This window comes from Centruroides vittatus, unplaced genomic scaffold (genome assembly GCF_030686945.1).
Source record: "Centruroides vittatus isolate TY-2023 unplaced genomic scaffold, ASM3068694v2 contig_883, whole genome shotgun sequence".
Taxonomy (NCBI): Eukaryota; Metazoa; Arthropoda; class Arachnida; order Scorpiones; family Buthidae; genus Centruroides; species Centruroides vittatus.
This window is the reverse complement of record NW_027122575.1, coordinates 14913-37801: the sequence shown is the minus strand read 5'-3', so window position 1 is coordinate 37801 and position 22889 is coordinate 14913. Positions and strand designations below refer to the sequence as shown.

At 28.6% G+C, this 22889-nt stretch overlaps 1 protein-coding gene across 2 annotated transcripts; it reads right to left on the bottom strand.

The window, feature by feature from the left end:
• Positions 1-1381: 1381 nt before the first annotated feature.
• On the bottom strand, positions 1382-21789 carry Ccdc85 (coiled-coil domain-containing protein 85). 2 transcript variants are annotated; one of them, XM_067280312.1, is made up of 10 exons: positions 21658-21777; positions 20575-20628; positions 18390-18609; positions 16420-16671; positions 11699-11918; positions 9262-9335; positions 3966-4067; positions 3776-3832; positions 2796-2897; positions 1382-2693 (listed from the first exon to the last, which is right to left on the bottom strand). In XM_067280312.1, exons 3-10 carry the CDS (start codon positions 18543-18545, stop codon positions 2658-2660), a joined length of 999 nt encoding a protein of 332 aa, XP_067136413.1. In that variant the 5' UTR covers positions 18546-18609; positions 20575-20628; positions 21658-21777; the 3' UTR covers positions 1382-2657. The 2 variants fall into 2 exon arrangements, with proteins under 2 accessions (XP_067136413.1, XP_067136412.1); XM_067280311.1 differs by lacking the exon at positions 20575-20628 and having other exon boundaries at positions 21658-21789.
• Positions 21790-22889: the final 1100 nt, after the last annotated feature.

Sequence of the window (22889 nt, the reverse complement as noted above, 5' to 3'; positions counted from 1 at the left end):
TAGCAAGCACCACCAACCCACCTACCATCTAATCTACAGTGCCAACCAGTCTACTATTTTCGTCGTTATTTTTAACTAAGTCTTTCATCGCCAGAGGGCGCCACCGCTCCATCTATCGGACTAACGGGGCAATATAGCCGTGTAGCTTCTGCCCAACCGTAACCCGTAATTTCCACATGTGAGTATACACGACGCGGAAAGAAGACGGAACGGCAAGTTTTAGCTTACCATTTCTGCATGTGAGTACCAGGCTTTAAGCTATCACCTTTCAAAATTAAAACAAAGAGAGACTTTAAGTCTCGCTTAAACAATAAAAGTTCTTTCCGTCAAAAAGGAAAACAAAATGCTAAATTACAAGAAAGAATTTCAAAGTTTTGAGGAATTTTAGCCAATCGGGATTGGGTTAAGTATCGATAACTACCTCTCCCACACCCCGAAAGGTTTCGAATTGTCACCGGGAGACGAGGGTAGACCAATCGGAACACGGAATAGAGAAAACATTTAAAAACTGTGCTCTAATATGTTCTTTCTCCAAGAGCTGAATCGGCCTCTAAAATTTGTTCTTCCTCCAAGTTCTGTTATTCTGTCTCCGAGTTGCTCTCTCCCCAAGATATGTTATATCCGAGCTTAACCACGAGCCCCGAGGCCGTCGATCGTAGACAATCAACGAAAGACCGAGTGTAGACATTCAATTCGAACTTTTACTGGACTCTCGTCTTAAAAATATCAAAGAATTGTAACAAGAATACAAATAATTTTGTAAGAATATTTTTTATATTTATTAAACCGGAAAAAGTGAATGGTAAGCTGTTTCAGTGTGTATTTCACGTCCACATCCGATTGTCTCGACCCCACGCACACAATCCGCAAGCCTTAAATGGAGGTTCGGTTAAAAATCAAGATTTTGTGCATCGATTTATTATGCCAAATAATAAACTATCAATACAATATTTTCCTGGGTCTTATTACGTAGAATCGTTGCGTCAATATAAAGCTCTCCGTGTTTGTCCAGAAACTCGAAAACTTTTAACAGATTGGTTGATCTTTTCTCTCCAAAGTGTTTAGTAAGAATTTTTTAAATTGCGATATAAAAATGTTTGGAGTTTCTTGGCCCATCCAGATTTTATCGTGGGTCCCAGTTAAGGTATGCTATTAGGTCCCCCTCACTAAATACATATAAAAAGGTGAGGCCCTAAACTGTAACTTATTTAAGCTTATGTGTAAATCTGGCCTTAGCAAACTAGTATTTGATCAAATTACTTTAAACATTCTAAAATCCTATATTTATAAATAATTACTATAATTTTCAGAAATAATCAATATAATTTTAAGTGTAAATATATGTTTTGATAACAATATTTCAAAATTACAAGTAAAATGCTAAAACTATAATTCTGAGTTTAATTATAAAAATAATTGCATTAATATAGAATTACATGCATATTTTACTGGTTAAATAATATATATATATATATTTTATACAAAAGTCAATATTTAGGTTACATACAGATTTACAATGCATATTTTAAAAATTGATAAATAGTAAGTTGTCCTATTTGAGTTACAAATCAACATTTATCTTTCAATCAGATCTTAAAAATGGAATCATCATCAGGTACTATAACTGTTGGAAACTTTCAAAATACATTTCCAAGTAAATATAATCTTTCTTTCCTGAATGAGTTTATCAAACAACAAGATATAAAACTGTTAGCTGACATTAAACTCAAGCAAATTCATAGTATGCTTGAATTTACATTTATTTATTTATTCATTTTTTAAACTCAGAGATGAATTATTCTACTTTGGGATGCAGTTGTCTTGGACGGATGAGAACCAAAGCTTCTTTACAATGTAGAAATTATCACCGCCAAAAGTTCTTCAAGTGAAATTTCTAAAACTTTATCCATAAAAATAATTTTTCGTACATATAGAATTTTTTAAATAGCATCTTTGGCTAAAATCACAAACCCATTTAAATGAGCTGCACAAGTATCATATTCTTGAGTTTATATTGTAATTTGTATTAACATTATAATCTAATAATTATAATAGATTAACTATTATGAATCACTGTCAATATTGTACTAAAAAGTTTTTTTAAATTAGGTAAATTCAATTGCTGTTATAAGAGACAATGACAAAACATATTAAAAAGTTGTACTATTGTATAAATTGATAACAATATATTTATATAACTATTACAATAATGTTTATAAATAATTATTAAGTATATATTTGATTTTAACAGTTATACATATGTAATATGTATAAACTGGAATAATTTTTCTAATATAAAAAACAGCATAATTTATAAATATTTTAACTGTTTTGTTTGAACACTTACAGTTTAAAAACTGGAAAATTAAAAAAGCTTATTCCTATGTCCATAAACATTTTATACAATAACAACAATAACAAGACAAAAACAAACAGAAAAACTAATTTACAAATGAATGAACAGTTAAATTTCAAAAAAAAAAAAAAATTATAAAAAAATTTTAACCCTATTTCCACTTAGAGTTTAAACAATTAAAACAAAACAAGAAATATGAAATCTAATTTACAAATGAATTTTATAACAGTTATTTTTGTATAAAGCCAAACCATTATTAGTACAATACAAAATGCCCACAAAACAAAAATTCTTAAGAATTCTAAGAAGGACCATCTTCTAATTTCCTCCAAACCACCTAAAAATTTTCAAATCAAATTAACATATAATATTAGCAAATGATAAGATTACTTTTATAATTTTAATTAAATTATATTTCATTTTAAGCCTAAATGCTCACGTTGCACATTTCTCGAACTAATGCCTTTTCACCTTCTGCCAATTCTTCTGAATCGATATCACTACTATTAGTATGATCCAGGTGTTCATGTAATTCTAATACCTATGAAAAAATAATAAACATATAAAAATACTATTAATAAAATAAAATAAATGAAATCTAAGATTTTTATTCAAAATTTAAGATACATTCAACAATTATGGAAAAACTTGAAAAATAAATCAATGTAAAATAATAGTTAATGCAGGATATAATTTACAGATTTAATAAAAACTATAATTTTTAAACATTACACTAAAATAAATAACTGAACACTGTTCATTATCATCATTGACTTCAGACATACAATATGTCTGAAGTCAATGATGATAATGTACAGTGTTCAGTTATGATAATCTTCGTTATTATAAGACTTTTTTAATATATAGGAATCAGTCATAAAGTAATGAAATGAATGCCCCTAAACAGAATGCATGACAGAAAATAGTCTCTTGGTAAAGAAAGCAGATATTCCTATTTATATTTACATAAGCTTAAGCATTTGTTTGCATGGCCAACATTTCAAATCAGATGATGAGAGAAAAGTAGCTGTGAGACAATGATTCCAAGAACTCCAAAGGAGTTTTACAACCATACCACTTATCTTGTTTCAGTGGCATAAATGATACTGTATTTGACACCTTAACAACAATTAGTAGAAACATAGTCCTTCTGATGTTCTGGCTTGTTACTTTTTGAGTGACCCTTATACTTTTGTACTTAAATCTTTTAATGTGTTCATGACTATAGTATGAAAGATATACAGATTTTTGCACCATATAAATAGACTAAATATACATCATTATTTTTAATATAGGAATTGTAAAGAATCATTAATTAAATTTCTTTGATAACAATTTTAACATATTAAAATCTAAACTAAAGCAATATAACTTTAATAATAAAGTTTAAAATGTAATGTGATAAGACAATACACTTACTTTCATTGCATGCACAACTGCCTCTGGTTTGCTAATTCCAACTGTGTCATTTTCTCCCTACAACAAAACCAAAAGCATATATACTTCAAAATTTTATCTAATTTATGTAAAATATAATGGCAACACTCAATATCAACATTAAAAATATATAATTATAATACTGAATCAGTTTAAAAATTAAAATAATTACCACTGACGAACTGGAAGGTTGTCTATTAGACATATTCCAATGAACAAATCCATTAACATTTCCTTGAGAATCTTTTGTTTCTGTTTTCTCTTCATTCATTTTCTGAGAAATTAAATATAAATAATGAGTTATTTGAAACAACTTTTATTAATTTTCCTAAATCTAAGGTTCTTTCCAAAATATTATTACAAAACAGTAATTCCCAATCACTATTCCATGGGACACTAGTGTTATGTAAACTTTCCACAAGTGTTCAGCACAAATTTCAGAATGCATGCATACTAGAAAACTATGGATACATGCTTTTTTGTTAAATTTTGTAATGTTAGATAATGTAATTTATTATAATATAGTCTAAATTTTAAAAAAGTTTAAATCATTAGTAACAATATAGAGTCCTCAATCCCAAACTTATATCTAATTTATTAGATAACTCCAGAAATTAACAAAGTGAACTTATTAACAATGAAATTTAATGTTCACAAAAACTACAACAGTTAGTTTATAATTAGAAAGTTTTCATCATTAAAGTTTAATTAATATGAATATTAATAAGTTATAATTAATAAACTAATAACTAATATGACTATTATTGAAACTGATACAGTATTTTTGCAGAATGACAGGCATATCTGTCTATTCCTGGGTAACCATGAAATCAGATATTTCCATATGGTAAAAACCAGATTGCCAGTTTATCCTGGGGAATGCCAGATTGCCACTTTAAGTGAAGTTATACACCCTTCTCTAGAGGGTGCATTAAAAAAAATTATGAGTTTTTATTCTAAAACTGTGAAACTGTCAGGATTACATCAAAAACTATGATTGTATGTTTAATTTCTTTATTTTATCTTCTTCCTAACCATGTAAAATACTTGTGGAATTCCAAAAGTGCTTTTCTTATGTGTACTTTATTGTTATTTGATTCAAAAATGCAAAAATAAGCATATTAAATTTAAAAAACATGCTGTAAATTATATCTCAACTGATTAACATCAGCTTTTATACATAGTAGTAAATAGTAGTAGTAGTAGTAATAGTAGTAGTTATTAGTGTGGTCTACACTGACCATCACCCTTTAAAAATAACACTTTCTCTCAAATTTCACACAAAACGGATGTTAATCCATTTCACAGTTTTAGAATAAAAACTCATAATTTTTGTTAATCCACCCTCTAGAGAAGAATGTATGTACAACTTCAATAAGTCCACCAATAAGTCATTAATTGTTTTATTGTCTTGTAAAGGAAAACTCTCTTCCTGATTTTAAGTCAGTCAAATTACAATGTTATTATTTTATGATACTGAGAACGTTTTCTTTAACATTTAATTAAACTAGTTTTGTTACATCTGATTAATTTCATATTTTAGTTGGTTTAACTGGCATGCTAGTCTCACCCCGTTTCTATGTGGAATGCTGGTCATTCTGAGAAAATATGGTACAGCTTGTACAGTACACACGACTGAATGAAAAAAATTTAAAGTAGGTGCATTTTCTTTATTGTAAGTTTTTGAATTTCTTAAATTTATTTTTCTGTTTATATAAAATTAACAAATTTCCAATAAAAAATAATTTTGCAAGATTGATTACAACTATTAACTCATTGCTGGATAAATAAATCCAGCAATGAGTTGCATAATGCTCCCAGCAAGAGCTAAAACTGTGTAAGTGCTGTTATGAGATTACATTTTGAAAAATTTTTATATTATTATAAAATGACAAAAAGCTTAATATTGAAAGTAGAGATGAGTTTTATAAAAAAAATATTGTAAATGCTAATAATGAGTAAAAACTTCATTAAGTCCAACCCCATTTGCACATGACCCCTCCATATCCCCCATCCCTTTGATCTTCAACAACCAAAATTTAATAGCATCAATCTCCTAATACACAAAACTTCCTGCAAAATTTCAGAAATTTTCAACAAAGGCACAGGAGTTATTAATAGACTTAGTGTATTAATTTTAACAATAAATTAATATGCTGAATTCAAACTATCATATATATTTTTATGCATAATACATAATTTTATGTAACTTAGTATGTTTAGTTGGAGGAATTGAGCCCAAATGTTATTTTATTTTCTGGGTTGTTATATTTTGTTTGATTTTTACTTGTTTTGGAGAGTTTGTTTTGTTAAAAGGGCAAAAAACCTACACCTTCCATTCAAAATTGACAGCTGCTCCATGCTTGTTGTTGCTTGCAGGTCCCAGTCAAAAAGGGATCTACAATTTGGTGAATTACAAATGGTCATTAAATTGTTATGTCACAGGGAAATTTAATCAACTTATTTAAAATATATAAAATACTATATGGGAAAATTGTCAGTAAGAAAGACCTGTAAAACAGTTTGTTAGCAAATAAGTATGTAGATGAACATGTAATGACATTAGAAATATGATATCACATTCAGTGTTTAAAAGACTGAAAAAGAAGATCCAAGTGTGCAATTTCTAGTTGATACCAATTATGAGAAATAGGTTGTTAGTTTGAAAAAAGTTGAATTTGTAAAGTAGATTTAAGTTGAAATTTAAGAAGCATTTCTTGTCAGATAAAGTCTTTTGCTTTCATTGTTTGAAATAATTAATAATTTTGTTCAGAACTAAGTAAATTTTTCCTACATTTACTGTTGTATCATTTAATGTATTAATTGAAAAATTTTTCAATTTTTCAATTTGAAAAGTTGAAAAATTTTTTTTAAGTTGAGAAGGAAACATAAATAACATTGCTTGAGAATGATAAATATATTTCATATGTAATTTTATATTAATACAAAGGGCAAAGCTCATGATCACTTTCAGAATTTGATGGCACTTAATCATGGCATCTAATTTATCTAAGAAAGCATCAAAGATCAAACCTTGACACCTTGTAGTACATAAAAATATTTTGCTGTTTTAAAACTTCAGGTTTTCTGGTAACATATTTGATGTTCCATTTGACTATACTATTTTGGGTGTTTTGTAAGAAATTTGCATCTATTCAAACATTTTATATCCTTGAATGAGAGAGAGAGAGAGAGAGAGTGAAGAAGTGCAATGTACCTTTACTTTATGTAAATATAAGAAAATGTGTAAAACTTGTATCTATATACAGTAATATTAATGTTGAATGCATATTGAAAAGATTAGTGATGATGATAATAATAATACGTATATACTTTATATATGTTACTGTGAAAGACTGATATCTGGCAAATGTCAAGATTCTCCGGTGAATGTCAGCATTCCCACAATTGTTTCATGTATGTACAAAATATTTGCTAAATATCATTATTTCTCACTTACACTAGCAAATGTTGACATTCAGCATGCACTGATGGTGAATGTTGAATAAAAATATTTTTACAACTGCATTTAGTCGTGGAACACTTCTTTTTGTAATCACAGTGTGTATAGCCTTGCCTTCCACTTCTCAAATTAGCTGCAGCTGCTTCTCTTGGGGACAAATCTTACCTAACCTAACATTGCACACACAAACAAACCTTGCATAAAACTGACAAACAGCAGGGTTTAAGAGTATAACAAATAAATGAGGCTTGTCGTTTCAACCACCACCTAAGCTTATCTGTACTTGTTGACATACACCGACAATTGTTTGAATGTATAATAATATAACCAAATATTCAGTCTTTCACCAATGTATTTTGTGTGTGTCAACATTCACCAGAGAATATCAGCATTCTCTAATTTCGGTCTTTCGTGATGACATATACAGTAAGACCCCGCTTAACGTGGGGGATGCGTTCCTAGATGACAGAGCACTAAACGAAACAGCGTTAAATGGGGTCATCTTAACACGTAAATAAGGGGGACACGTGAAACAGAACAGAGAATAGGAAAATTTATCAGTTTCTTTTGTAACATTTATTGTTAAATACTTTTTTATTACATTAATTATAGACTTATTTATTGCTAATATCGAAATTTATTCATAAAACATTCATGAAAATAAAAAAAAAGTTCTAGTAAAGAAGTTATGTTTGTGACGAGGAAGGTTCTTCCTCATTTGACATCTTTTGTTAATTTGTGAAGAAGTCATCTAACGTTGTTTGCCTTTTCCTGTTTCGTTCAGCAAGCAGTTGTCGATAGCAAGACATCGCATCCATGGCACCTCGTCTTGCCTTTGAACTTCTATCGAAATTTAAATCATTTTGTATAAACTGATCCATAATTTCCGTTATAGTGGCTAAACTTTTTTTAGAAAATCCATTGAAAGTGCCTTTTGTTCCTCACCTTCAGAAACACTAATTTCGTCATCTTCATGCACCTGTTGTTCTACTAATTCTTTAAGATTGTCGTTGGAAAAACTTTCTCCAGTTGTAACTTGCAATAATTCTTCAATATCCTGCACATTTATATTATCCAACCCTGTTTCATTAGCTAGCTTGACAATTTCGTTGACATCAACAATGGATTTTCTTGTGTCAACATCCTTGCTTAGCTCCGACCATACATTCTTCCATACTCCTTTCAAAACATTTCTCGGTCACCTCATTCCAGGAAAGATTGATGTTGTCAGGGATGGGCAACCTTTTTCTATGTAAGGGCCGCATTTTAAGACTTTTGAACTGATGCGAGCCGCATACAAGAGAAAGAGAAAAAAAATGTCGGTAAATCAAAATTATTTATTCATATATAATTATAAATTAGCATAGGTATACTTAATTTAGCTTCTGGAACTGATGTAAACGTAATATATTGGAAATATTTGGTTAAATATTCGTCACTGCTAGTTTTAAATTAGTTTCGATGTGTCTGTTAGTCTGTTTCTTGTTTTAATTTTTACTAAATTCATTGCAAGAAAAACTATTCACATACATAAGTTGTAAAAATAACGTTTGAATTTTTGCTGCATACTTCCTTAAGCTAGGAAATTGATATATTTATTCACATTTTATGCGTCGCGGGCCACAGGTTGCCCATCCCTGGTCTACAGCATCCATGATATTATAGTTTTTCCAAAAATCTCTAATGGATTGTTTATCTGCTCCATCTGTTTTATCAATCAGTTGTTGGAATGTCCGCCGCAGATAATAAGCTTTAAAATTTGATATTACATCTTGATCCCAATACTGCGTGCGATCTCGGGTAATTGCAATACTACCGTGTAATACTGAAACAGCGTTGAGCAAGGCAGCGTTAAGTGGGGTCTTACTGTATATATTATTCTAAGGTATAGTTAAAATTCACAAAGTATCATATAAAATATTTTTATAACTTAAAAAATGATAAAATTAATCAAACTAACATAAATTACAATATGTTAGATTTTTATAAAAATAATAATACATACTGCCAAGGATTTTTTCTGTTCTTCTGACTGCTGAAGTTTTTTTTCCAAATTTCTTATATATTGTAATACTTGTTCTAAAAAGTAATAAATTATTTAATATATACTAATTTATAGTTTTAAAATAACATTAAAAATTAAATTATACTAAAAATAATAACGAATAACACAATTAACAATATATTCATAGTTTTCTTACTTCATGTTGAGACATATTAAGGATAATGATAAATTTTTTAAGATACATTATATAATCTGATGATTATTTAATTTTGATTAAATTTTTAAATATTTTGAAAAAAACAAAATTATGAATGTTACATCTGGTTCTTAGAGATAGCTTTAGATGGAAAAACTTTTAATAAGAAAAAATTGAACAAAGAAAAGCACAATAAGCAATTTCATTTAAATTAATTGTCTATTTTTTCTTGTTTTATCTTATATTTTGTCACATTTTTTCACTGGAAAATATAACATATAGAAAATTTCAGAAATTTAAGCATATTAATAATAATAATAATAAAAATATAGAACATTCAGCTTTATTAGTTTAAAAATATAAATGAATCATATATGCAATATATCATAATTCTATAAGGTCAAACATTCTTGAAAATCAGTTGTTTATCATGTATCATTATTTACATCAATTAATTATGGAGTTTCATTTGTACATCATTTCCTTTCTGATAAAGATAACAGATATCATAATATTTTATATATATAGTGAGAATTAGGGTTTCTCATTTCCCAGTCTTTTGCTTGTCCCGGGATTCTGGGATAAAAGTGAACTGTTTCCCGGGATCTCGGGAAATCCCAGGATAGAATTAATTATTTTTAAGATATACAAAATAGCTTGAAATCAAATGATATAATTATTTTTCATTTTTTAAAGTAATCTAATATGTTCTACAACCTCCAAAATCACATTAATAATGCTGTGTAAGATATATATTAAAAATTATCTTTGAATTACGTAGAAATGTTCACTAATAGAAAAAATGTATTAAAGTTTGCTGGAAACTGCATACAACAACAACAACAACAAAAAAAAAAAAAAAAAGACTTTGAATTGAGTTGAAAATTTAAAGAAAAAATGAATTCAGATCAAACTTCTAACTTAGAAGGTAATTTTCGTTTTTTAAATAAAACATTATAATAATTTACAATAATATTTTGTAGTATAAGATTTTAAAAAGCAAAGATGGTCAATACTCCGATCACTCAATCTAATTTTTATTTTAGTAATGAAAAGTCTTGCTACCGAGAATGCCCTTTCCGATTCAATTGATGTGGTTGGAATCGTGTTTAATGCATTTAAGAGAAAATAGATGTTATGTGTTTTTTCACCTGTAGCCTGGAAGATTTCTAGTTCGTTTTCGAGATTGTAGTACTTCTTTTGCTCTCTAGTATTCTTGATTTGTCTACCTTGGCTGCTTTAATAGCGGTATTGAGCTTGTAGCCCGATAATTCGACAGTTCGTTTGTCTTTAATAATCAGGTTTATGAAGAAAAACTTCATACTCGTTTGCATTCTTGCCAATTTGCACAATCTGGCATAATGCAGTTATTGAAGCTACTGGGCATGGTTAAAAATTAAGACAGCATAAGCACAATTATTCCAGATATTACAGGTTCTGACAAGTAAAGAATTTTCAGAGTCCTGCCACAAATAAGCTACACATTGATTATTAACCATTTGTAACATGCCATAACAAGGAAAAAATTTAAAAAACTAATAAGTAGGTTTAAAATTAATAAATACAAATTTATTCTGACAGTTTATGAGTTAATTATGCTTTCTATTTGCAAAATTTCCTGAACTTTAACACAAAATAAGAAAAAAGTAAATTTTTAAGAAATTTGCAGGATTTCCCGGGATAAGAAAAATTTCCCGAGTTAAAAAAACGACCGGGATCCCGTTTGAGAAACCCTAGTGAGAATTTATAAAACTAACTCTTTGCTCTATTTCTACATCCCTCCCCTTCTTCACCTTTTTGAAGTTAAATGGCATAAAATTGACTCTACAAAATATACTCTCTCTTAGTGAGAGGATTAGTCATAGATTTTTGGTTAATAGATATGAAACAATCATAAATAAAAGAAAGACTACACATTTGTAATATAAGATAACAGCAAAAGAATTCATAAAGAATATTCGTTTAACAAAATAAGTATATTGCAGAAAATATTCCAAAATATAATTCTTAACAATGTTATAAAATTAAGAATAGTTGTAGCAAGCAGTATCTGCCCATAACTGGTGGCATTTGAGTCTTGAAACTTGATTAGATATAATAATAAATAAATAAATATTAAGACATATTTTCTATTAAAAAATTTTCTTAAAAATATAATCTCAGAATTGTGATTTTAAAGAACTCATATAATTTGGTCACATAATACTTTAAAACTATTGAAAATGATCATAAATCTTTTACCATTAATAACAGAGCGATGCCTTTGAATGGCTTCATCAACCATAAATGTTCGATGTGATGAATTTGTAAATGATGAATCAAATGGTGCTACTACTCCAAGTTCTTCATTGTTAGTAGAACTGCTACTGCCATCACCATCATCCCTTCGACCATTCAGAGGTCCTCCACACTGACCACATATACCTCTAGAACGTTCTTCATCCAAATATAAACAAAGTTCCTTTAAAAAAACATATATATATACATATATTTATATAAATTTTTAGAAATTATTTCAGTATTGTAGAAAATGAAAACATTTAAAATGACAGCAATAAGAAAATTTTTGTATCTATGATCATGAATGAAAAGCTGTGGGATGAAGGAATGCAAAACAATGTCATTTTTTTTCCTTCTATTTCCCTGATAAATAGTCATTGTTATATCATCATTTTTCAATATTTTCATATTGAATAGAGGTTTTTTTCCATGCTTTACAGGGGAAAGTATCTCTCTGCATGCTCTGTTCATTGTCACAATAAAACTTGTATTTTTTTCTTTCAATGTTTTTGCCAATTCTATGGAGGTAAAGTAATTGTCCATGTTAACATTTCTTGTACTCAAAAAACACATTTAGAAAGTTGTAGATTATCTGGATGTACCTCATTCTTTTCCAAATATGTAAATCCTTAATACAGTGAAACTTCCATTAATGGACACTCCCAAATAGCAAACACCTCTACTTAATGGACATTTTTACAATCCCTAGACCATTCAAATAACACATTTATTATATTTAACTCTAAATAGTGGATACTCTAAATAACAAATGCCATTGTCCTTAATCAACTTTACGAAAACAGGTTAATGTGAGCTTAGGTATACAAAATGGCGGCGCTTCTAATCGCCATCTTGTTTGCACACGCAAATGTGCAAACAAGATGGCGACCGTCAACAATAACCTAAACACGCCTATATTTAAACTTTTTTAAAACTAGAACATTTTTAAAACGTAAATTTGATACTTACTACTACCCTGCTTTTAGTTACTTTTCCTACTCTTGGACCAGAAACGAAAAATAAAAAAGTCGTCATATTACCTATAAACTCAATTGATGCATGGACGAAGTGAATTACGAGATTTTATACATCAGTGGTTCGAACAAAATTTGCCTGTATTGTACATAAATTTTACTCCTCTTAAGAACTGCAGTCTTACGGTTCACATCTCTCTCGCCTTTTCATCTACGATAGGCAGCGTCTCCATAGAGGGTGGCACCTGTGATCCATGGCCACCTAGCCTTCCGTGTGTCGTTCACATTGTCTTTCGGGTCGCAAATCACTATTAAATATCCTTGGTTATGACAAATTTAACACGTTTAACACACATTTACACACTTTAAACGCACATTTGAACCACATATAAACACTACAAAATTTTTACCTCACTTACACAATGTTAACACACCTTTAATACACTTTTATGACATTAAACAGATTAAGGACACGTTTAACATGTTAATTACCATTGACAAACTTCCTCCTCGATAACTACAGACTACGAGTAAATTGTACAAACTTAAAAAAACACAGACACTTTTAAAAAAATTAACAACGTGCATAATCCGTCTACATCGTAACCAAAATTTGAAATTCACATTATTCCTCACGTTTCCTGAATGAAATTTTTTGATGGATATTTGCATACGAAGGCATCATTACTATCAGCGCCATCTACATTTCTTTTCTAAAAAGACTTGCCATCGAGGTTACCGGAAGCGCCACCATTTTGTATACCTAGGCTCATATTAACCCGAGAACAAAGTCCCACCTTCAATATTCTTTTAAGAATTAATTACGTATGAAATATTTTTAAAAAAACAAAGAATCGCTTGAAATATTCTTTCAGACAACAAATTTTGACCATAGGTGTAAAATAAAGACTGGCTTAAAATAGGAATAGGGGAGGAGGGCAGGTTATAAGAAGTTGAATGATATTCTTTATCTGTTAGAGAAGTTTAATCTGGTTAAGTTGTCAAATCACTATTTATTGTTATACATATTAATGTTATCAAACTTCTGTCTTATTGTTGGAATTAAGCTTATGATACCAAAAAGTATAAACTTTTCCAAAATTTTATTCAACAAGAGCCATAGTATAATAGTAATGAAAAAGAAACGTCAGATCATAAATGATGTCATAAATGTGAGAAAATCAAATACCTTTGCATATTTTAAAGTGGTTGCCTTCATAACACAACCTTTGAACTTTCACCAAACAAACACTGTTGTCTTAACCATTTTAACAGTATTATGGTGGCTAAAGGGTAATTTTTAATAAATCAGTTACTGAAAAAAGCAAAAAATGTGCAAAAAGTTACATCTACTTGATAACTACAAGGCAGACAAATCCCTATATCAATTTTTATTAGTCACTTAGATCATAAATGTAACAATTCCGAATATATTTCCCACCCATTGAAGTGGATACAAATCGCATTCGTAACTCAACATTGGAATGAGATTCAATTAAAATGAGATTTTTACAGCTGAAAAAATAAATAATATAATATATATATATTATAATTATATATGCTATGTATACTTTTTGGTATATTCACATTCCTATTGCAAATTTGATGTTTTTGTAATCCATTGTATTCTTCACATTATAATGATGAGGTTAAAATACAATATGGCCACCGGCATATACCTCCAAATAGTGGACAAATTTCTCGGTCCTGACTCTGTCCACTATTCAGAGATTATACTGTATTAGATATTTCATCTCAACATCCACAAGGTAGTATTTTTGGCCATATTTATCTGACTTGAAAGAATAAATTGCATAAATAGATATCTTGTTTTGCTGGAAAAAAGTTGCTCACCAATGGTTATATTTGGTCTTGGCTTATAGCAAGTCTGACAGTTCTCAATGAATCTGTTCCACATTGCTGAAATCAAGGCAAATTTATCATTTCCAAGTCATTGTGATCAGGTGGCTTTTAAGTCAAAATGGAGAAACCTCATTATTTTTGAAAAACATTACATGCCATAGATTTTTGACCAAGACAGTTCCCAATTTTATGACTAAAGTTGATGGAGCTCAATGTTTTGGCATCCACTCATACTTCTTGCATAAATTATAGCAATAAAAGATTTTATTTATGAAAAGAGACCAATTATTACTTTTTGTTACATTTTTTTTTGTGTGTTGGAGAATAAAACTCTCTATCATTGGATGCCAGGTACTTAGTATGCTTATTTTTCATAATTTATTTCTCCACTATCTGATTGTCAGGAATATTCTGTAATTCTTTTATAATTTCTTCACTTGTAAGGTTTTCAAACAAATCAACTAAGCAACTGGTAGCAGAATGAAATCTGATCTTTTTTCAAAAAATAATACACATAAAAGTAAGGAAAAACAAAATTAACACATAATTTCATTTTCTAGAAATGTTGTTTCCTTGATATTCAGCTACACACAGGACAGTGTCCCTCCTGGAAGACTAAAATGAATTATATTATTTAACATAAAAAGTTAAAAAGAAATCACAAAAACATTTACTGCCACAATAAAGATTAATAAAATACGAGCTAGTAAAAGATCATATGGGGATAATTTTTCCCTTCTGGGCATTCCAGTGTTAAGGAAAATTAGCCAAGTACACTCAAACCTGTTTTTGTGCGATTTGTTTTGTGCAATTTTTTTGTGCAGTATATGAATTTCAATCAAATTGGCATACCACACAAAAAATTGCACAAAACAAAATCACACAAAAACAGGTTTGAGTGTATGATCTAAATTTCAATAAATGAAGCATGCAATACCATAATGTTGTAAATGCATTAAAAAAAAAACTTTTCAGGAGAGGTAAAAAAACACTTTTTCTAGTGAATTAATTCATTTCAATTTTACAATAAAATGGTAAAAAAACTCACTAGGTTACAAATTCTCTGGAATATCATAATGATGTAAATATAAGCTGTCCATTTTAAACACCAAAAGTCATGTCACTTGCACTCTGGCACTTAAAATGTTATAGCTTCACATAAATTCAACTTCAAAATACAGCCACTTACAGTGCCGATGTCTCCACAATATTTTTTGTGGCAGAAAATATTACAATTAGAATTCAATTTTTCAATAAAACATATTTAGAGAAAAATGGCATTACACGCTTCAAATGTCCAGATGTAAAACTTTCTAGAATTTAACTTTTGGTTAGGCTGGCAAAACCACTTAATGATCAAAATCAAAGAATTTTTAATGTTAAATAAGAAAATATTGGAAAAGTTATTCATAGAAATCTAGCATCTAACCATATCACAGAAATGGTTAGATGTTTCAGAAAAATGGATGAAGTTCACTGAAGCATGTTAACACGTTAACAAAACTAAAAAGCAGAGATACCAAACAAAATATTTTATCCCTTCAGAATATATTTAATGGAAGATTAGTACAAAATATTCAATAGAAATCTGGACCAGTAAGATATGATATGATCTCCTTTTCTTTCAATTATTTTCTTTTTTAGCATTTAGTTCTTTCATTTGGGTTGCTACATCAATCAGGAGCTTAAAAATGTTAGAAAGTTATCTGGACATCAGTTAAAATTAGTTAGATCAGATTAGTTAGATCAGATTAGTTAACATCAGTTAGATCATACTGCATTATATTATACATTTGTAATGTTACAAATGTTTAATATTAACAATGACAATAATGATAAACTTACTTTCAATTCTAGATTATCTCTTATTAAATCTTGTTGTTTATTTTCCAATTCTTGCAATTTAGTTTGATATGCAGAGACCTCTTGGCGCATAACACTTGCAGTGTAACGTCCAAATCTTTGCCATTCACGTGCAAGTTTCCGACCTTTTTGGCGATCATCATCAAGAAAGCAACAGAGATCACGAAGATCTTGATTATCATCTTGTAACTGTTGATTTACTTCCTTCAAGCCACGAATTTCAAATAAATGAACCTAATTTAAAACAATAAGTATTTTTATAAGATTAAAGAGATTAAATGAGATTAAAGTAATTAATAGGTGTATATATATATAAAAGTCCCTATACTGTATATCAGGTTGTAAAGGTGAAATTTAGACATTTTGATTATTTTCTAGAAATGATGGAAAAAAATGTTCTAGAACATTTGCTATGGGTATATAAAGTAGAGTACTCAATGGGTGCTTTATTATACATTTCACTGAAAATAGATTCATCAGCAATATCTGACAATATGAAACTTTCAAAAGAACAAATTTGTGTGCTATTACTCTATCACTTCAAAAGTGGAACAATACAATGAAGGTGCATGATCTCATCTGAAAGGCATTTGGGGAGGATACGCTCAACAGACAGACCTGCTACAATTGGTTCAAAAAATTCAGGATGGATATTTTCTAGATTCAAGATGAACACCATCCAGGCAGTAATTCCACCATTAATGATGACATTCTTGCAACTGATAGATTCATAAAAAATTAGCACAACTTGAATGTTCTCAAACACTCCAAAAATTGAAAAGCCTGATACCATCACAACAACATGTTAGTACACAGAACAAAGATGACTTTAGAAAAGCTGGCCAGTCTATGCTGGAAGGTCCTGCCTCATCCACCTTAGTCAAAACTTGGCACCAACTGACAACCATCTACTTTGTGGCCTGCAGAACTATATTGCTAATATTCAGTTCAATAAAAATACCCATGTGAGAACAATGCTCAAGACTCAAAGAAAAACCCACCCCAGTCATGCTATGCTTATGGGATTGAAAGTTTGCAGCAAAGATGGCAAGATGCAATTGATATTGATGGTAATTATCTACCAGGTTGAACTGTAATCATTGGTGAGTTAACTGTCAATAAAGTTTTTTCCAAAATGACTAAATTTCACCTTTACAACCTGATATAATAATAAAATTGTTTTATTGAATAAATCATATACTCTTTTAATTAGTTTTAAATAATTTTCTAAATATTACTATTTTATTTCTTTTTTTAATAATTATTATTTAATATGGTGTTTTTCATCTTTAATTTGTAAATATGATTTTATAATTTTAAGATCAGAAACTTTTTAAACAAAAATTTGTAGTTATAGAAAATGGCAAATATAGAATGCTAAATTTGAAAAGCTAATCTTTTAATTTAAGATTTTAATTATTTAAGAAGATAGTATGAAATAATTCTGCTTCAATGCTAAGCAAATATTCAAACATTATCATTAAAACCCTATACATTATAAAACTACAAGCCAACCAATGCCATGTGTCATCAGGCTAGATAATGGCTATAATACTAATACATTATGAAACAACTTGGTACTAGAGAGAGGCATTAGGCACCATCTGTTAATATATTTAATAATTATAATTTTTAACTAAATAATTTAGGTCCAGGTAGCATAATTGGCAATGCATCTGCACTATAAACAGGAATTGCAGGTTTGAGTGCCGCTCTGGCCAATTCTTTTCTACCAGTAGTTCTAAATTATTTAATTAAAAATTATAATTATTAAATTTATTAAGAGATGGCACCTAACACCTCTCTCTAGTACCAAATTATTTCATAATTTATTACTATTATAGCCATTATCTAGCCCAATGACACACAGCATTGGTTGGCTTACAGCAAATATTCAATTTTCATCCAAATGAACATTTCATTACAATTCAAATCAAAAACAAATTTGTCACCTGCATTCTCCGATTTATTTCTTTCATGAGTGCCCCATGATCCATCATCAATTTGAGATTTTCTGCTTCAAACCTCCTAAGATGTCGAACAAGTTCTTGTGGAGATAATCTAAGTAGTTCCTCATCACTGGGTTTTGAAGAAAGTTGCGCTGTCATATTATAAATTTTTACAAACTAACATGATAAGGAATAAATTCTTTGTAGCTATACCAAACTGTACCTGTTTATCATTAAAAAAAATTGGAGTCAATTAAATCTAAAATAATTATTTTGTTATAATTTAACAATTCATAAATTTTAAATTCATTCATATATCTATAATACAAAGTTAATTAATTTAATATAAAAAAAATATTTAAAATTCATTAAGTTAGAATTAGATTAAATGATTTAATGAATACACAACTTGAAGTACAGGTAAACAGATAATCATCTGAAAATTCTAATGATTAAATCAAAATTTAATTAAATTCATGCTCTATGTAAGAAAAAAATCATAATTTGGTGAATTTTGGCAGTTTTTAAATTTACCTTTAATTTAAAATAATCTCTTCTGCTTTTCCATTAAGATTATGAAGCAAATTGTAAACTATTTTAGCCAGTAGATTTGCAAGGGATTGACTAATGCAAATGATGCATCAATAGTAAGACAAATTTTCTGGATTAAGATTAAGCTTAAATTAATCAACACTACAATGAATAAATCATGTATGACATTGTTCTTTCAATGAAAGTTCGATGACACAGTCAAGCTGTTGTTTTTTACTATTAATTTTACATCATTCATTTTGATGAAAAATAGGCAAAGGGAATAATAATTCTTAAATAAACATACTAGATATTTTGTGCAATATTGAATCTCAAATATATCTTTTCCACAAGATCTATTTATTGTAATTTTCAACAAAATATTATATCTGATTAGCTTATTAAATTATTTAAACTATATCTGTATATAAATTCTTTTGAATATTTACTATAATTTATGTTTTGAAACATCAGATGATAACAGGATTAACAAAAATATTTTTACACTACACTTATAGATTCCATAGTTGTTATTTAAAAAATAGCAGTTAATAATTGTTTACTATTTTTAATAACTGATAGCTGATACTCAGTTCAAGTTATAATTACATCAGAATATAGATTCGAACATACATGAGAATAAATCAACAAACACCTTTTAGGCTTGCTGGGATTTGCTTTTATTTACATCTATTTATGCTATAATTACATCTATGTGAAATCAGAAAATGCAAAAAATATCTATAGAATTTTCTAAATTTCCATGTCTTTTATTTTGATTACCTGTTCATATTTTATTTTATTTGATTATTATTATACTTTTGAACAGAATCAAAAATTATGAAGAACCTGAAAGTTTTTTTGAAAAAAAATCTATTTTTATTCATATTAAGCTTAACAATTATAATAATTACTCTATAACATATATGAATTCAGAATATTTAACTGATGGTATATATTTTAAATATTGCCATTTATAATAAATTTATATTATTAAAATATTCTATTACATAAATTGTGATTATAAATGAATAAAATTAATTAAATAAAACTTGATTATTAATAATGAAATACAAACAGATTAATTATGCATATTTATACAGATTTATTAAATAATTTTATATTTACATTACTATGAGTATTAGATCACATCAGCTAAGATTTGTTTTAATAAAAAAATATTCTTTAAAATAAGCAAATCTCAATATTTTTATTCTTGCAAAATAAAGTACAATCAAGATTTAAGTAGTTTTTGATAGAACTGATAAATTGCATTCTTGGAATACAAGTACTGTACAACAATCTATAGAAATTAAGAAACAATTGTCCTATAAAAATACATTAAAATTGCAATGTATAATATTGTAATGTAAAATGTGAATTTAACATAAGAAATAATTTATTTTATGCAAATAAAAAAAAATTCCTTCATTTTGATTTATTATTACAAATTTGTTTAATTTTATCTTATATTAACTTAATATAAATAAGTTGAGATAAAATAGATTTACAAGAAAAATTTACATGTTCTGCCTCAGGCTAAATCTAACCACGGCACACATTAATCCAACTTGCAAACATTTGACACATCACTTACAATAGAAAATAGGCCAGTGTTTGTATATATGAAATATAAAAAATATTTGTAGCCACCTACCTATGACTTATGTGCAATTTAGACTCCCAATAGAAAGTTTTGGATACCACCAGTCTAAATAATGAAAAAATTTTCATAAAAAATTCGATTAAAAGTTCAAGTGCATAGTACGGTGAATACACAGCATAAAAAGCACTGTATGATATTTAATAAAGCACTTCAAATTTATGGTACATAAGGCATCTGGTACTTTTAATGGCTATTCTAAAACACAGGAATCGTATTTTTGGCAAAAGTGCATCACAGCCATATTTGGAAATGGACATAGGGAAGACCCTGTTGTTGCGGCAGGTAATCAAAAAGTTCATTTTTTCTCTTACCCTGATTAGGGACAGAACAGCTTTTCTGTAATCAAACTGAACTTTTTTGATTACCTGCCGCAACAATGGGGTCTTCCCATGTCCATTTCCAAATATGGCAGTGATGCACTTTTACCGAAAATACGATTCCCGTGTCTTAGAAAAGCCATTACAAATGTATGACATTAAGTTATCACATAGTGAGCTGTTCCAAGTAACCCAAATATAATAATTCATATGACCTTAAGTAGTAAACTGATTGCAATCTTGAGTTTCTCATTGTTTTGACACCGCATGAGTATTTAATGCGTTATTTTAATTTATTATAAGTGTATAATAAATGAATTTACTATTACCGTATAGTTATTTGTTTTATAAGGCGCGAATTTCAAAATATCGCGCGCTAAATCACCGGAGTTATCTTTTCATTGCATTGAAAATAAGAAAATATCATTCACGATGAATCGCCATGAAACCACGGTCTTCAAATGACCTCATTATGACCCCCCGAGGGCATTCTACTTTACCTTGACATCGCTAAACTTATTAAAAATAAACAATTTAATCTATTAAAAATTAACGCAAGCTTCTCGTATTATCGACGATTATTTTCACGTTTCCGCGATGACATTTCTAACGAACATCCACGTTATTTCCACATGTCATTAACTTGAAAGTAATGAAATATATTTAGCTTTTTTCTTAAATAAATTTCTATATTAAGTATTATTCGTGTGAAAATGGCAATATAGATAGCGATAAAAAAAAATAATTTTATTCTTACGTTTAGTATATAATTAAAGAGAACATTCTAATTGCTGTTTGCTTCCTATTCAGCTCCAGCTCACCAAACATGTTTACATTCCATCATGGCGTTTGTTGATCACATTCCAATGTTGTTCTATTTTCAGTGCTGCCAGCCTAGATTAGAAATTTTTAAAATAGTTTATGTGTACGGTTTATTATAGAATTTCAAATTAGTTTAAATATTAAAATAAAAAAAAGTTGAGTAAAATAATAAATTACATTTAAGCCGTAACTTGTTACATTAAAATTTACCTTTAAATAATAACTGATATATAGTATAATAATTTCATCTAATATAGTATGTACTAAATGTTATTTTTAACAAATTAAAATTCTTTTATAAAAAATTGTAAATACCAATTACGAGTAAAATTTTCATTAGATCTGACCCCATTTGAGATATGACCTCTACTTCCCTAACTCCTCCGATTTATAATCTCCAAAGTACAATATCATAAATATTCCATATAAAGACTTTAAACATTCTTTCCAAATTTAAAAATTTTGATTCACGGAGTTCTGAGATATAAAGCAAAATATAGGCCCATAAATAAAGCACACAGACGAACACAGGAATCGTCCATAAATTAAGTAACGCTATGGTACTGAATGTTATATTATTTTATTAATTACGTGTATAGCGTACAAAGCAGTGACATAAACAATATAGTTAGCTAAGTAACACTTTGGAAACAAAAATAAATCATTCTCTTACCCAAGGGTTGAGACTAGCATTATGTAACGTTTCAGTAAACATCTCACCCAATTGTAATGCACTGTAACGATTATCTGCATATAAACCCACCCATATTTGCGTTACGTAATTTATGCACAGCTGCATAAATATGAAATTTTGTTCCCCTTTTTTATTTTTGATTTTGGAATTAGAGACCTTAAAATTTCGAGAAATGGAAAAACAGAAAGGATTAAAATTCGACCAATTACGATACTTTCCCCTCTTTTACCTAACAGCAGAGAAAATAAAAGTTATTGCTTTATTCATATAAGTCAAGATGCCAAGCTTAAAATATTAATAAAATGATTGATTACAATCGTATTTTGTCATAAAACTCTTAAATGTTGTTAGTTTTCTTGGTTAGTGACGTATTAAAAGTACATTTTGGGAGGTTGTTTTTACCTGTAAAAAAATTCTCAGTTTGATATTGATTGTTCAAGCTTTTGCTAGTCTTCAAAACAGCTGGATGGTTG